This window comes from Serinus canaria, chromosome 2 (genome assembly GCF_022539315.1).
Source record: "Serinus canaria isolate serCan28SL12 chromosome 2, serCan2020, whole genome shotgun sequence".
Classification (NCBI taxonomy): domain Eukaryota; kingdom Metazoa; phylum Chordata; class Aves; order Passeriformes; family Fringillidae; genus Serinus; species Serinus canaria.
Window position 1 is genome coordinate 6,794,320 of NC_066315.1, and position 18,142 is coordinate 6,812,461.

At 37.0% G+C, this 18,142-nt stretch overlaps 1 protein-coding gene across 12 annotated transcripts in view; it reads right to left on the minus strand.

The window, feature by feature from the left end:
* KMT2C (lysine methyltransferase 2C) overlaps positions 1 to 18,142 on the minus strand; it is a 187,711-nt gene that overhangs the window by 84,778 nt on the left and 84,791 nt on the right. For all 12 annotated transcript variants that reach the window (XM_050971688.1, XM_050971690.1, XM_050971694.1 and 9 more), the window contains 2 exons: positions 1,879 to 2,041; positions 1,058 to 1,229 (listed from right to left, as the gene is read on the minus strand). In XM_050971688.1, the coding sequence (XP_050827645.1) occupies positions 1,058 to 1,229; positions 1,879 to 2,041 (335 nt within the window). The remainder of the gene's footprint in view (positions 1 to 1,057; positions 1,230 to 1,878; positions 2,042 to 18,142) is intronic.

The following is an 18,142-nucleotide window of genomic DNA, read 5'->3' on the forward strand; positions in this document are numbered from 1 at the left end:
GTTCCCTCAGAACCCACGTGGTCCCATGGACTGGGTGTGAACATACCACGTTTTCTCTGCTTTTCCACTAAAGAGAAGATTTGTTAGCAGATGCTGTAATTACCCAATACAACATTTTCAGGGATACTTTTTAGAACATTCTTTTCTATTCTAGCTTCATTGCTGAGATTTGCTATCTGCTGTGCACAATCAGGGAACACCCATTTTTTGAAGTGGGTTGAGTGAATGCTAGCAAGTACCAAGTGTTCTGCTTGGAAAACAGGAAAGCACTGACTGATCAGACACATGAAGCAGTAGTAGAGTTGGGTTTTTTTCCTTCGTACTGTCCCATCTGATCTGACTGGAGCTGAACAAAACTCATTTCTTTTTCAGTAAGTCTTTAAAAAAAAACAAGCAAGCAAAAGAACCCTGCAGTGCCCATCAGATTAATTTATAAGAGAACAAGCCCACAAGCAGTCAGAATTTTCTAAGTGAACCCTTACAGTGCCACAGCAACTAAGTTTCATTGTCTCTGCCTTTATCTGGTGCAACTACTCAGTCAGGGCCACGCTTGTCACTTTGTTTCTTTGCTCAACTAAGCCATGGTTTTGTTTTCATAATGATTCTTTATCTGCCTCTCAAAGACATTAAGTGAGAGGGCCTAATGCAGGAGACCTGCCCAGTGTGTAGGTACAGGCACAACTGAACTGTCAGCTCAGTAAAAGCACAGGTTCTTAGACAGTGAAGGCACTACAGTAAAATTTTTTATTTGGTAAAATTGAGAAAAAATCCTCCTGTATATAAAAGGAAGAAAAAATCAGAATGTTTTGCTGCTTTCCAGAACCTGCCATGATAATGGTAATTGTAGGGGTAAAACACACAGGACTTTCAGCTCAGCTCTTTTAGAAAAAGCTTCCAATACAAGGGTTTGCTCAGCTACTTAATACAACAGAAAAGATGGGGAAATAATCTACACTTTTTGGAAAAAAACCCCAAAAATTTAATGAAACATGCATTTCAAAACCACAGCACATAAATCTCACATCATCCACTTCCATGTCCTGTAAGTCTCACTTACTTGCAGTTCTGGCACACTTTGCAATCAGGACACTGCCAACCTGCTCTTTTTAAAGGTGTGACTTGAATGTCCAGGCACATCCCATGGTAATGCTGGCCACAGGTAGTACAAAAAAGTTGATCTAAGAGGTCTCCAGGGCTGTCACACACTGCACAATTTGCTTCTTCCTTTGCTAAAAAGAAGTATTTTTTTCAATTACTATTTTGTTCAAAATTATGAACTATTTAACAAACCCAAAAAATTTGTGCATGCAAAACTTGACCATTCTTATGAAATTCAAATTTAATTAATATATTTAATAGCTACTGCTTTAATTCAATTTTCTCAACTAGTCTTCTCATAACAAAAGTAAATTCATCTTAAACCTTAATAAAGTCTTAAAAAAGAAACAGTTTTATTCTCCTTGAGATAAAGCTGAAAGCTTTGGAACCAACCCCTCCATGAAACAAGTACAAAAAAAGCTCCTAACAGATATAAATCTATTATTTACCTGAAGTGTTTGCAAGAAGGTTATCCTAACTTGAGTTAGGACAAGCAAGTCTGTTAATTTGAACTAGAACCTGGCAGAAGACAAGCCTTACCAGTAAACCTCTTCCTTGTTCTGTCATTAAAAGAAAAACACTTTGCTGTGCCGGACTGCTGGTCTTTAAAAACAGAAGAGTATGAACTCACATATTTTCTATCCCTGAACACACATGAACTCTTGGGTATGTGAACTGTGACAGTGCATCTAAACAAATGCATTCTTAAGCTGATCCTATGACAGTGTAGTTTTCATAAAACCTGGTACTAATTGTGTCATTTGAACACTGTGTACTTACATCTTTCAGGAGCCTGATCAATGTGGTCTGGACAAAGGAGGGACAAGTTACTGAAATCCTGAAATGTGCCTGCTCCAGCAGCACAGGGGTAATGGTACATCTGGGTACATTTCTCTTCACAGCATTTGATAGTGGCTCCAAGGTGCTTACAAAATGCACATCGCTGAAAAACAAACAGAACAAGTCATTTAAAAATTCCTTTTTCTTTCATTTTTTAGCCAGATCTGTTCTGCCCCTTCATTTAGCAGATGAACACCCTGGCCAGTAGGAGGTAGTGAGCATTGAGAAGTAAACTAGTGGGTAGTGTTGTCTTTCAGTGGCACTCCCAAACACAGTGAGCTCTAAACGCACTCTGACAATTAAGATTCTTCTTGTCACAGAGAAAGATTTTCATTTTATGCTATCTAACTTGAGCTATGCCTTCAGTAATGGGGCTTGGAGACTTATTCTGAAAATAAAGGCAGATGACACCATGCTGTCAATAGGTTATGACTAAAAACCACATGGCTCTGTAAACTGTAATGTAAAACCACAGACACTGTAATCAGAAATGCAAATGGAACTCAAGTATGATGTTCTCCCAAAAATCTTACTGGCATTATACAATTCTCTCTGGAACGATAATGCATTACATAACCTTGCACTTTCTTCTCATCTTGCCTTTCAAGACTACACAAATATCACCACCAAACGTTGAGAAGTCATAAATAAGGACAATTATTATTAGACACCAGAGGAATAATTTCTCAGAAAGAACTACGCAATGATCCTCAGTTCTCCAGTCAAGAGAGAGAGGAGTCTATCAGTCTGCTTGTAAAAAAATCACCCACACCTTTCTGATTCAGTTAATCAGTCTTTTTTCTTTCTCAGATTCATTACAGTCCCTGAAGCACTGTAACATCCTTTTGCACTTTTTCACCAAGGCAACAATAATTTTTTAAGGCACAGCACCGTAAGATTTTGAGTTAACTTCAAGAAAAAACAGGTCAGCAGCTCACAGGAAGGCATACATAATATACAGCAACAACTGAGCTCAGGGACTCTCATTTTTCACAAGAAAAATACAACACTAACACTGGTGTGCTTGATTACTAGCTGAAGTGTCAAGTAACATCCAAATACAAACAAAAACCAAATCAAAGAAAAGTTATGTACTGCATCTGCTTAATTCTTAGAATACAGACAACATTTATTTCCACACTTCTTCTCTGTTTCAAAGCCTGGCATGAAATTAGGCATGAAATAGTGCTACTACAAGTCCACAGATATCAAAACCAGTCCACATGAAAATACAAATCACAAAGCTGTGTCAACAGCTACCTTGATATTCTTTAAAACCAGATGAAATGAACATCTTCAGAAAAATATCTGCCTGCACCACAACTCATGGACAAGAGACAGAAAAAATTTTAGTGTATGCTAAATAGAAGTGCAGTGTAAAGAGAGAAAATGCTCTGGCAAAGAAATTAAAGGGGATCACCAAGGAGAACTACTGCCAAGTTTGTCCTGGGACTTGCAAGACATCTCACTTTTACCTATGCCTAACACCTGCTGACAGTGCAGGTAAGGGGCGTCCTGTTACTTTACCAGCTGAAATGCAGAGGAGAGGAGAGAGAACAAGATAAGCAAATAATAGCATGGAGCTCTTGAAGGAGAGCAAGGCAGCAGCATTGGTAATTACATTTATGGACTGCCAACAAAACCAAAATCCTGCAAGAAACCCCTTTTAGGAAATGATATCTTCAATGAGCACTTGCTGAGGATGCTGAACAAGGTAAATCCTGAACTTAGCTGTAAACCCATGAAAATACAGCTCAAAGCCTCCAACAACAAGAACTGCAGCTCCACTCTGAGCCACACACAACCTGTTTTGTCCTTGATGTTCTGAAAACCTATGGAGATGGACCAACTCTAGACTCAACTCTTACAGGCCACACATTTTTCAAAGATTTTACTCAGTACCAAAAAAAAAAAAAAAAAGCAAGGGGAACTTGGGAGGAGCTAAGGTCCAAAATGTATTCCTCAAAAAAGTATTCAAGAAGACTTTGCTGGATCCCATCATTGATCCTTAGTAGCTATTTAATCAGGAAAAGAAAATTATGAAAGAACTGCAAGCACTTAAATAATCCAACTTTTATTAAAAGCTAGGAATAATGGAATAAAATAGCAATATAAATGGCATTTTTAAATACCACATCTGTTTTTCAAAACCACCAATCAACCATGGTACGTAGCAACTACAAAATCAGAATGTAACTTTTCCCAAATGCTCTATGAATAAATGAAGAAATTATTGAAAATTAGAAAACTACAGGATTACTAAAAAAACTTGAAAAATGTTGATGGTAGTTTAAGGAACCACATAAAGATGCTGGAAGAAAAATGGAAGCCCAAGTTACATGTAATTGAACCCTTCAAACCCATCTGCTAAACTGCACTGGCAATGAAAAGCATTTGGCAGATAAGTGAAACACACTTTGAAAACAATGTGGTATGTATCATCTGAAGCAAATAAGAAGCACAGAATATCAACATTTGCTGAATTTGTAAGAGAGATAAAGCAGTCTGAAAAAACTAATGCCCAAAGGGATTTTTTTGGCAGCAGATGTTGGTGAGAAGAGTTACTTTTCCAGCACTAGAAGCCAACACTCCTCTGAAGCCAGGCCCCATGCTATGACCCCAAAAGAACAGCAGAAATGTATTAAATTAAACAAAAATATTAAAAGCTCTGCTAAATAAAATCAGTAACAAATACTACTTTACTACTGCTAAAATATGGCACCATGACAGCAGGAGATGGAATGAAGCAATAAATCATGCTGCCCATGAGATGCATGCCCATATGAGGACAGTACCAGAGGCAGGGACAGGCTGGAGTCTCCAGTTTCATTAGTATGAGCACAAAATAAGGTGTTATGGGAATGGGGTGGAAGCTGAATTTGAAGGGCAGCTATTGGAAAATGGTAATCTGTAAGGCAAGACAAACACTGTTTTGTTTATGGATCAAATAATTTTACATTCCCATTCTACAGGAAAAAAACCCCAACTTTACAAGGTGTCAGAAAGCTGGAGAGATAGTTTATTACTTATTCATAGTACACTCAAGGAAACAAACTAAAGCAGAGCTAGCAGACTATTTTCCTACTCAGGAAGTCCTTCAGTGGTTACCAACTGTTCCCTTCAGCAAATTCCTTGTGCACTTGTCCACCGCAAGAAAGCTCTGAGTCCATCCCTACTTGTGCTACTTCTTATTGCTGTGATTTCCATCATTTAAAACTATCCACTCCTCTTTCCACTTGATAATTTTGACCTTTTTGTTTGTTACATCTGCCTTTTCAGACAGAAAAGGAACTGATTTTTAAAAGCAAAAGCTATGCCATCTTTAAATTTTTATTTTAAAATTCCTTTTATTAACTAAACCCACTGGCTCAAATATGACATTGTTGTACAAATACAGTGGAAGAAGAAGAACTAAGTGAACCAACAGAAAACAAAACCTGATCAATCACCTTGTCTGTATTCTAGCTCTAAGGGAGAACATCCTCCATGAAATAAAGAGTGGCAGAAACCACACAGAAGATTTCCAGGAAGACAAAAACTCAAAAACCTCCTTGCCACAATTGTAATTGCACCAAAACCAGCTGAACAAAAATGTTAATTCTGCCTTGGTTAGCTCAGCTGATGTCACAAATCCTACTGGCTTTACTGGAAACAGATGGCCAAAGTGGAAAATGGTGACAAGAGCAGCAGCTTTTTGTTTACGTTTTTCCAACCTTCCTGCTGCTCCATACTTTAGACTACTCCAAAATCCTGTTCAAATTATAAAGAGATGCCTGTAAGACAATGTAAGAGTTTATCCAGACAGTATCAAGAACTAATCAGATGTCATGTTTTATCATTATTTTATTGCCCTTAGAATTACTTTATAGTACTACTGTCTCAGCAACCAGACAAGTAACAACCCTTAGAAGGCAGATATTAAAGAAAGGCTAAAATACAGTCTTTGAGTAAGTACTTTGCCACTTGGTTAGTGTCCTAAACCTAAATATTAGTACTGAGAATTGCAAAATTTTCTTATGATGAACTTTTTCTTTAAAAAAGATCAGGTGACACAACCTATGAGAACAATAAGAACTTTCAGTTTTATGATGGTGTACCAAAAATACACACAAGCCATCTGTCTTTGGTTAAACAATTTTATCTATTACCTATAAGAGCAAATGTCAAACAGTTAGCTATAGTGAAGTGCTGTCCCCCACAAACCTGTGACTGAAGAGAACTGGACCTTAACAACCTGTCATTAATGAGAGCATGAAGAAATTTTTATGTAAACAGTGATTAGTGAAGTATGTTCTATGGTGGTTCTGATAATCTTCATTGGTTACTCCATCATCTAGAAAGAGCTTTATATTGCTTGCAGACACTAACGACCATTAGCACCTCTCATGTCAAATACACTGGTTTAAGGACCATAAAGCACTAAAGAGCACAATGCAGTAAAATGGCAACATAAAAACAATTAATGGCTTTTGACTGAACTACTAATTAGAAGTACTAAACAGAACACCTTTCCAGGAGTACTGGAAATTACCTTCTAGCTTTTTAATTTTATATGACTCATGTCACAAATTTGGAAATGACTTCAATTTGTAACAAGCAAGTCAATCAGAGATCAGTTACTCCTCTTCCTCAAATGTTAACAAAGTGACTCAACACATGCAATCAAGGCAGAAAGCAGAAATCCCTTTATGTGTGGAAATTTCAGGCTCTCTACAAGTCACTACTTTGTTTCTCACTCACACCAGTTGCATCTCTTTTTCACCTTCATTAAAAAGTACATTAAATAAATTCTGTTGCTATTAAGGCATTTAAGAATTCAGAGAAAAAAAACATTCAAGTTTTGGAGGGGTGTTTTTTGAATAGTGGTGAACAAGCTAAAAACTTGTAAGAATCAAGTTTGCTAAGTAAGATACCATTTTTTAATTGAAACCTGAAATAGGGAGGAGAAAACATACAAACTTTATTGCACACAAATTCTTCCTCATATAACCTGAAATGTTCCCAAACCCTGTTTATTCAGAAGCTCCATGGAAGGGTTTGGGTGCCTCAGAGCTGTGTTTTACTCATCATTACATAAGTTAGCAGAATAACTGCATGGATATGATTTCCTTCACAAGCTCTGCCTTTGCTGCTTTTTTCACACTTTCATGAAGAAAAAGGGTTTTTTTTAATCACCTCCTCGCTTTCTGCAAGAGTTAGGATAATGTAAATGTTTTGAGTGAGGCTAAGCTTTTCCACAGCTATCAACTCCCTTAATTCCCATCTAATATCCACCATGGCAGAAGAGCACACATGAGCCTGTTGTTTAGCTAGACTGTCAACAACAAGAAGGTCAATAATGTTTAATGTAATTTAAACTGTGGTTATTAGGCTTCAGCATCAGCAACTCCAGGACAAACAAGGCAAGAACAAAAATCATCAGCTTTGGTTTGAGGCTGCTTTTTGGCAGGCTCAGAAAACAGACTATTGTGCCAGTTCCATTTGATTCATGCTCAGAAGGTCTTAAGAAGTGTGTGTAGACATTTCTTTGTGTTGGCAGAGCATGGGCTGAGCCACAAATTGTTGGAGGCTTGAGAAAAAATAATTGAGGGAAAGATTGCTACATGCTTGTTGTTTAATGATCATCTCTAGGCATCTGTTACTGGTCATTGCAGAACATACTAGGATGAAGTCAACTTTCTGTCAAACCCAGCACAGCTCCTAAACTCCTAAATCATATATAGGCATTCTGAAGTAGCTCAATCATTCTATAGGTTATGCAGTAAGTACATTTATAAAGGTATTTAAAGTAAAAGGAGAATTTACTGCTCATCCAGTCACACTGAGCTTCCAGAGAACACAAGACTTGATGAGGGCATCCAAACTTCATTATATTTAATAAGGCTCAGTCATTGTATGGAATTTACTTCATAGCCATTCAGTTGGCCAAACAATGGGTCACCATTTTCAGGCTCCACTGACAACACTGGCCAGATCTGCACTGTCTCCAGCTGGAACTGGAACACATCTCACAGGTAGGCACATCCACAGGGAGGTCAAAATTTAGATAAGAGTCTTGAGCTGTCCTATGTTGACACAAGTTTACTGTACCACAGCCAAGTCCACACCAAAGTTTTTGTCAGCATTGCAGTATCAAAGAAAGGATGTTAAGAAGACTATTTAAAAATACTTTCATATAAATCCTCTTCTGTTTTTGCAAGTTTTCTGAGCAATAAGGAGTTGGAGTAAACTTCTCAAACACACCTCTAAATTCTCTTATATATTTTTGGAACACTTAGACAAAACTTTCCAGCCATTTCTGACAACAGGAAAGTAATTAACAAAAGCATTTTGTTCATCTTAAAAACAACCTCATTCATGGGACTTGTAATTTGTCATGAGTTTTAGAGTGGGGGATGCAACTTCTGCTCCTAGATCTATCCTAATGTCACCAAGCTTGAGAAAACTATCTCCTTTTTTTTTTAATGTAAAACACTTCCACAAGTTTGTCAGTGAAAAATCACAGAAAAACCTACTCTCATTGATCATGACTGATCCTCTCCAATTTCTAGCACTGACTGGACATCATGTATCTCCTGCAAAGGTTCCTTCAGTCTGACAAGGATTAGAGGGAGGAAGTCTGTCATAAATACTCTAAGCCTAAGCACAAAAAGCCCCTGGAATGGAAAGCAGACATCCCTAAGGATCCTGATACTACTGTCACTTAATCATCTGGGGAATAGGAATCCAGCACACAGGGAGATGGACAAGTAAGAAGCCAAGAGACAAAAAGGATTCACTGTGTGAAAGAATCTGATGAGACTGGGAGGAGAAACCATGGATGGAGATGGAAGCTGAGGAGAGGCAGGGATAACACTTGAAGGGCCAATTAACCAAACCTGGGCACTCAAATTAGATAAAGTCCTTAAGGGAACTTGGTGCTAAAACTCAGGAAATGGTGATGGGACACATCTCAGAAAGAACCCAGACAAAAGGGATGAGAAATGTTAAGGAGAGATGATGCGTGGAAGTGGCTAAAAATATCAACCTGAAGAAAAAGTCAGAAGTCTGAGACAACTGAAATTGGATGAAGATTACAATGAGGAAAAGTACACTGCTCTATGACACCCAGTGCTGTATCACTATCACCCAGCCAGCTCAAATAGCAGCATTCTTATGTAGCCACAAAGGCTTTAAACCTGCAGTTTGGGAGGTCTGCCTCTTCCTTTTCTCCCTGACAAAAGGAAATGATACAGGCAGACAAATACAAGGCAACACAAGACATGGAGACACAGATAAAGGAATGGGCAGACATGCACACATGTGTGTGCACTAAAACACAAAGAGCATTACAGACCAAATGTGGATTTTGTGCATAAAATAGATCTTTTAAGAGGAGTAACTGACTTAATGAAACCTTTTACCTGTGAGACTGTAATTTACAGAGAGAAATAAAGAAATATTGGAAAAAGTTGTGGATGGCTTGTGGGAGAAGAAAAACAGTTATTGCAACAGAGCTATGGCCTGCAAAAGAGTTGTAGTTTCATCTCTTCCATGAAGCTCCTTGATGATACTGGGCAGAGCACTAAGTAAAATTTTTCTTAGTTTTTTTTTTTTAGTTCTTAATCTTACTTTTAAAAGCCTGGAGCTTTCTTTGGCCTGTAAAAATTCAGCCTTAATTTCTACATAGATTGTGCACTCACAACTGCACCAGAGTGAAGGAAGAACTGCAATATCAGTGCAACCTTTTTAACTAAGTCTGAGTATTTTTGAAACTCCTTCAATTTGCCATCCAAATTAGCAGATATAAATAAATTCAACTTCTCTGGGGGAAAACGTAGCCTAAGACACATAACAAGGCCATATAAATCTGCTATTTAAAAAAAAATTACAGACAAGTTATTCACATGTTCATTATAGTAAAAACATTATTGAAAAAATCATGCAGAAATGAGGAAATCTTTCTTTTCAGCAGTATCTGCATAGCCTACATACCTATACACTAAACAATAATGAAAAAAAGATGGAATATTGAAGAGGTTTATACTAAGGCAGCAATGTCCAGCCTGTGGACTGAACTAGGCACAAACTGTTCTGCATGTGATCATACAATTAAAGATGCAAAATCAGGCCAAGACACAAAAGACATTAATTGTGTGCAAAGGACACAAACTGTGTGCAAAGGATGTTAATTGTGTGCAGACAACTTGTCTTTTGACAGGGCCTTACTTTGTGTTTTCATTTTATTGTCTTAATAATGCACTCTTTTAAAAAAGATTTTGAAGATACATTACCCTGATTTAACAGAAAGTAATGTCAGCCACAGTCACTATATTCACTCAATGATACATATAATTTACAAGGTAATAGAAGGGATGGAGTGACAAGAAACTCTGGATTATGTAGACATAAAAAATGCAAGAATTTCCTGCCTTTAATACCTTCCTCATTAGTGAGCACCTCCTTAGTATTCCTTCCCCACTGACTGCAATCAGTACCTTATTGTTCATAATTCCTATTTCCTTGGCTGTTCCTAAATTGCACTCTCCAAATGGCACAAAGTCATCGTAAACAAAATCCTACATCTTCAGTTCACTAATTTCTGTAAATTGAGCTCAAACAAAGCAATTAGGTGGCATACTTGGAAACTACCAGCTTGAACATTAGTATCATTTCTTGCCTAATAAAAACTTGACATGTTTTATCTGGCTAGGGCTTTTAGCTTTTTTTTTCCAACTTGACTAAATTAGTCACTTCTATGTATTTGTCCCATTGCTTCTCCCAAGACATGGTATTCCAAATATTATATAATTATTTAACTCACTAGCCACTGAAATAAATAAATAAGCCCATGTCTTTTCATCCTGTTCCTTCACTGGTATTCCTTGGGCAAGCATTGTGAAGTGCAACATCTTGACATAGAATTTAAGACACTAAAATAACTAATCAAATATTGAAGCAGGTTATTCAACTGGGCTTCAGGGAGGTGAGGGTAAGAAGGGGCTGTTTGTTTCAGTTTTGCAGAATGCTGCCTCAGTAGCTTGTGAACAAAAAAGCTGCCAAATTTTGTAATGAATTCCACAGAACATTAAGTCTGATGCTTAGCAGAAGCCATAACTGTTAAGTAAATTATATCCTTTTGATGAATATCCTTATTTGAAAACAACATTGATTCTTCTAACCCTCTAGCAGTGTCCCAAAACAGATGTGCACAACTGCAAATTCTGTTTGCTTTCAGGTTTACGAAGTGTGATGACATTTTTACAATCCTGCATGAGCCCTTTTACCCAGGAGTAAAATAAAGCACAATAATTCTTCACCATCTGTTTGTTAATTTTGCATTCATTTAACTTTGCATTTTAAACTAATAATCATTTTCTTATAATATAGTTTGCTCCATTGGTAGAAATTACAGCTGTTCAATTAAAAAAAGAATGGTTTATAACACAGTTTTCCTCTAAATAATTCCATTGCTCTTAATTATAGAAATGTTAGTGCCATCAAATGGAAAAGAACTGCCAGAGATTAGTGTTATGCTTTATATGTCACACATTCCCTTAGTAAATATACATATTTTCTTCTGTTCCAGCACCAATTCCTACATGGTCTCTAACATTCAACTCATTTTTCTCCACTACAAGATTCTGTGTTTTGTTTAACATTGTTACGTGCAAAGGTACAAACAATTAAACGAAGCTTCTGTTTCATTTGTGGCACAAAGTCAAACCAAGCACAGCCCTACTTCTTCATAAGGCTTTTCCTTAATCTCTAATGACAGGACAAGGAGGTTTTGATATCTATATTTCAGCTGGTTACAGCTAAACTAGGGCTGGAATAATGTCCTAAAAGCTTTTTCTCACCATGTTTACAGTCAAATGGGGAAATCCCATTCCTTTATCAAAAGTAAAACCACATTGAAATAACATGAATAATACATCAGAGCTAGTGAAGGGGAAACAATTTGGGTCAACAAAAGATGTGGTGCCTGGAGAGAGCAGGAGCCAGTCTGAGATTCTGAGAGCTCTATTGTGGACTCTGTGTTATGCTCTGGACAGGGCATCTTCCACACAGACCAGGCTGTAAGGTCACAAGCCCTAAACACAGACTGTCCCCACACTGACACAGTGGAGAGTCCACTTCACTGAGATTCCTGGGCTTAATCATCATCATCTACAAATAAACTCCTCAAGAGACACAGGCTGCTCAGCTAATTCATGTCAGCAGTCCAGTAGTATTAGAGAGCTGTTCAGATGGTTAAAACAATCAAGATGATTGCACTGTTTTCTAAAACCAATTTTATCTGATGGCATAGAAATCTCAGCATCAGATGACACCCTAATGCTGTGACAGTGTTAAGATAACAATTCTGTCACAGTACTAGGATGAGTATTTTACTTAAAACACCCATAAGGTAAGAGATGGTTTACCACAAAATTCATTTATTTCAATTAAAGGAGTTCAGAAAAGGCTGAAAAACACTCAACTGGTGCTTGATACTGTAACAGAGCACTCACATACAGAAATGAACTTCCAGAAGCACCATGCACAATAAAATTAGGAGTGAAAGTCCAGCCACAGGTTAGTGAGATGCTCAGCTTCCAGTCCTACCAGAATCCTGAGCATCCTGACCTTTCAGCTTCCCAGACAAGGAAGAATTGCTGCCAGGGCCGACCTTTTCTGGGGGATTTATCCATCACAGCATTTTATGTCTTACAGGAAGCAAACATTCTGGAGGTGCCCAAGGCACATACTGATGTCATAGATGTGTAATGGTAACAGTCTTCCCAATGATTTGCCATCTATTTCAAGTTACTCTCATTAAAAAACCTCACCTGGGGTGACATTTGAGAAAACTGAAACTCCTACTTATTGAACGTATCAAATCCATTTATATTTTGGAAAATGAGCATTTGCCTCACAAAGCTCAAAGAATAATAATAACAACTGAACTGTCTTCCTGTGTCATTTCTCTAGAAGTTCTCTATTTGCTTTTAAAGGTTTATAATTTGTCAACACATCTCTCTGGAAATACCATACAAAAGCATCTAATATTCTGTAACAACCTGCAGTAATTGAAAGGAAAAAAGCCCTCAGTATTTGCTTGGATATTTGGTTGGATTGGGTATTTAGACTCAGATTCACTATTTAGTCTGCAGATTCTGTCATTCTTCCCAGATCTTTGCAAAACAATTCCATACTGAAGCAATGTGGGTGAAAATTTTTGAACAGAAATATTAAAGTATAAATTAAAAAGTTCAAAGGGAAAGGCTAGATGGGGAAACACCTGCAGTTTTATTTAAAAAGTGTCCAAACTGCAGCTTGAATACATGTATCTGAAGTGAGACCATGACACTGCAATAAAGTGGATCAAGTCATTTTACCCAAGTTAGATGCCTCAAGAAATAAATATTTATTTATTTCATAACAGCTACTTTCCCTCCCTGATGTACTGAAGGGGCAAGTGACATCTTTGAAAGAAACCATTAATATCACTGAAATCACACTGGTAAAAAAATACTCATGTGAAGTGCTGCTTTGAGAACATGCCACTTCATCAGTTCTTCAATTAATGTTATTTAATAGGATTTTTATAATTAATCATGACTATGACTCATGGAACACCTACACATTCATTACTGGCAGCAGACCTACTATTGTCTGCCTACTTCTTATTCCCAGGTCAGAGCTGCAGAATGGGGAGGACAAGTATATACATGAAAATAAACAATATTAATTCTTTCACATAAATAAATGACTATCAACAGTGGTCTATTAGGAAAAATAGCTTTAATGCAATTAATGTCTGATTTCCCACCGAGGTGATGCACTTGCACAGGATGGGCAGTTGCTCCACATTTGTGAAGATTCCTGAGATGCCTCTCTCATGCCTGATTTGCTCCGTGTTATTAAAAAAACACTCAACGACACCTGCATTAATGGCACTACTTCATACTGATGTCTGCAATATTTATGCTCAATCTGCAACTCTGGGACAGAACTTGCACTAATGGAAGTCAATAACAAAATCTTCAGGGAGTTCAAAACTATTTTTTGCTAATGGTTTGATTTTGTGAGCTGCTGAGTACACCAATCTCAGAAGTAGTTTTTAGGCTACTGCTTAAAAGCAAACTGATGCCAACAGACTAATATGAGTACTCCTGAGTTTTAAAGCATGTTTATAAGATATTTTTGAAGATAGGTGAAAATCCCAAATGAAAATCCACAATATAATCTATAGTAATCAGGAAAAAGCCTCAGACTCTTTTGACTGGAATAATCAGAACCCCTTTATAATTCTAATTTTATTAAAGAGTCTGGACTGTAAAGCTCTCATTCAAAAAAACCCATCTGAATCACATTCATGATAAATTTAACAGAAATGCTTAAATAAAATACTATATAAAAGGGAAACTGCTGTGAAACCTAGATTAGAGTCAGTTGTGTAACACTAAGCAAACAATGTTACAGCTGAGCAAATATTCCTACTAGTCCCACTGAGGTATTTTTTCTTTTTATTCCTGTGCTATATATTAAGGAGAAAGCTGCTGAAGAGGCCTTTTTATTTCTATAATGCTCAAAGCATAATGAGGACCTGTCCTTGACTGAAACTAACCAATATTAACTCTAAAAGACTGATTACTCTTTTTTCAAAAATATAACCATCACACAAAAGGCAAAATTAGACCCTTGAACACCGACAATAAAAAACCCCAGACGAGCTATGGAAAAGACTGAATATACAATATTTAAATCAGAAAGAACCATGAGTGAGGTGGTAATGAGGTTGGAAAAGGAGGGCTGCATTAAAACACCTACCAAGTTGAGGAGATTGGTGGTACTACCACACTTCCTTGTGTAAATTTTTATAAACTTACTGCTGGCATGCTGGTTAAGAGATGGGTATGGTTTCCTGACTTTTTAATATATACAGAGCTCCAGTTTTCTTATTTGCTGAAAATACTAATGACATAATTATTTAAATAAATTTCTTATTATTTTTATACATTTTAAAATGAGATTTTATTTCCTTGTTCCACATGTAGACTTTGGGGGCATTCCACTGACATTTTCTCTCTTTTGTAGACATTGAAGGACCATGCCATTGTTGCTGAGAACAGAAAAACAGGAGAAAGGGCGGGCCCAAGTATCTGCATTCTCATTTTCTACAGCAAAGCCCCAAAATGAGTCAGTCCCACCAGCAAAATGATACATTACCGAGGAAGGAGGTACATTCTTGATTGGAAAGACTGTTTGATTTTCCTTTAGTGGGTTTTCTTTGCTCTTCAGACATGAGGTTTTCTCTGGCTTTAACACATAATCCTCCCCCCAGACTATAAAATCTTGCAATGGAATGGTAGTGAACTACTATGTCATTGCCTTAATGCTCAGAGTACCATTTATGAAATACATCAAGGGAAGTGGGGGGAGGAGAAAAGAAAAAAAAAAAAAAAAAAGATGATTTCTTTCTACGCATTATGAAAAAAGTGTTTTCTACCCAAGTCATGCAAAAGGAAGAAAAGGTCTTTGTGAAACACACTTCAGCAGTTTGGAACACACACTGAACAATTTCACTTCAGAGCTTCCAGTGAATTATTTCAGTGAATGTTAGTGAATAGAGGAAACCTGCACTGGAAATTCCTCCAGGAACACAGGCCCTTTCATGTTTCTCAGCAAGGCTCTTCAGCTTTCACTCCTGGGCTGTTGCTGTTTCTCAGCCTCTTTCTGTGCTCCAGTCCATTTTGTCTGGTTCCTACACCTCAGCCTGCCCTCAGTGCCTATCACCTATTCAGCATCAAAACCCTCTCAGAAATGTTTCTGTAGCCACAGACTCTCTCCCAATTCTGGTACCCACCTATATGACATCTGGAGTTCAAGAAAGGTGCCTTTTTCAAAGCATTCAGCTTGAAAAAAACCCACGCTGAAAACTCTAAGGCTGACTCTGCTTTCCCACTTGAGTGTCATGGGAGTGCTCCCATGGTGAGCTCCTGGAACCTCCTCCTGGCTCCAGAGCAGTAACCCAGAAGCACCACTGCTCTGGGAGAGAAAAACAATGGATCAGGCTGAAAAATCAAACACTTCCCCCTTCAGACAAAGCCACACAAACCATCTTAAGGAAAGAGACTTAGTGCTGCCTAAGTAACCCAAGTATTCTCCTCTCTCCTTTGCTGCTGTATTTCACAAGTGCAGTCATAAAGGGAAAGACCATTTAGGTAGATTCACCTGCCAGAAATGCCACCATTGTTCCGTTCAGATGTACAAAACTGTAGGGGACACAGAGCAATGGAAGCAAGAGAAATTGTACTTGGAAAGAAGTGATAGTTTATGAAAAATCCTGGCTCACTGTGAAAAGAAGAAACCTAAAACATATATTGGAATCCATGGCACTGGCCATTGTCTCTGGCAAGAGTAGGCTCTAGAACTTGGTTCATACGGTCCAAATAAGAAACAAGACACAGTTTTACTTGAAGCAGTGAGTTCCAATGTGCACTGACAGTACCACTTGCACACAAATTCACAGTATTTTTTTCATATACTTGGAAACAAATAGGTATGGATACAAACATTACTGTTATTTCATATAAGGTTCGTGACAAAGCACATCAAAAGAAAAACTCAAAATAAAATTTGTTTTAAAATGTGCATCTTTTGTTCTGCTTCATGTGAAAAGGCAAATTCTTCCCTGAACTGTGATTCACAGATTAAAGCCTGCCTTCCTCTTGTAAATACAATAAACATGATGAAGAAAATATAAAAAAATAACAGTAGCTAAGTAAGTTTCACATGACTATGTATTCCTTCTTCCAGGCATCAGGTCATAATCACACTGGTAACAGGTTATGAAACAAGGAACTACTACAGATATTGGAAAGTGACATTTAAATATCTGCACTTAATAAGAATCAAACTCCATAAAATAAAAGCTTTTAGAAAAGAAGCTCCATGCCCAGAAAAAGCTCTAAATCAAACACTTTGCTGATATTTGGTATATTGATACTCTACTGTACATTAGCACATAAACAGATCAGTGTTTTGTGTCTCTAAAGAAAGGAACATCTTTTGTTTCTTGGATAAAGTGGAAATGTGTCATACAGCCTTGAAATAAGTATTTCTTCATATTCCTAATAAACTTTCCCAAAGACCTTAACAGGATGAAGAACAGTACTGGAATGTTAATAAGAAAAAGTTTAATTATGGGAAAATTACTTTAAAAAATCTGTATCTATTTTATATGAAATTTGGCTGGGTAAAACATAATGTTGCTCAGAATATTTTAGAATCAAGTGTTTAATTAAATACTTTCAGTTTAATACTGTAGCTTTGTATGCCTTTTTTTTTTTTTTCCACTGGCTGGCTGATGTTACTTAATGATAACAGAGTATCTCATGCCACAAAGCACAAATCTGAAGTATCAATCCATCTAAAAAAAGGTGGGGGGAAAGAAAAAACAGGGAAAGAAAAAACAGGCCAGCTCTTCACTCAATAAACCTCAATTACATTGCAACAATTAACCCTTATTAACAACCTCTCCCTCAGTCATGTATCCAGACCTACCCAAGTATCAAAGTATTCTCAGATGACTAGGAAAATAAATGAAATTAAATGAAAATTAAAATAAATATTTTTTCAATAAATAGAAAATTCAAAATTAAAATTATTTCCAGACCCCTTCAATCATCAGACATGCTTAGCCTTTACTCAAGCCACATAATTCCCACATGTTACTGCCTCTTACTTCACGACCATAACTATTCAGACAGACCAGTCTAGTTTACAGTAATCCTTACAAACTTTTAAATACACCACTAAAGATTCACATACAATCATGGAGTCTAATTATATCCCAAGGTATCCCTAATTAAGGTGCCAATATAATTACAAAAATGTACTAGAAGAAAAGAATCTCAAAGCTCTTAATTCACATTTACTCAGTTTTAACTAATACTTCATTGTCTTAAATACCAGCAGGGATTTAGAAAAATGTATTTTATTTTGTTCTAGAAAATGTGGTCTATCAGACAACACAAGAAACAGAAACTGTGTTTTGAAAGCTGAGTCCTTAAGTCTGTAGCTTCAAAGGTACTGTGTTTTGATAGGTAACAAAACTCTTCTGTAAGAACTTAATTTACATTTTTCTGTTCTGTGTTTCACTGCAGAAGAAAAAACAGAATCACAGAGTCAAAGGATGGTTTGGGTCAGAAGGGACATTAAAGATCATCCAGCTCTA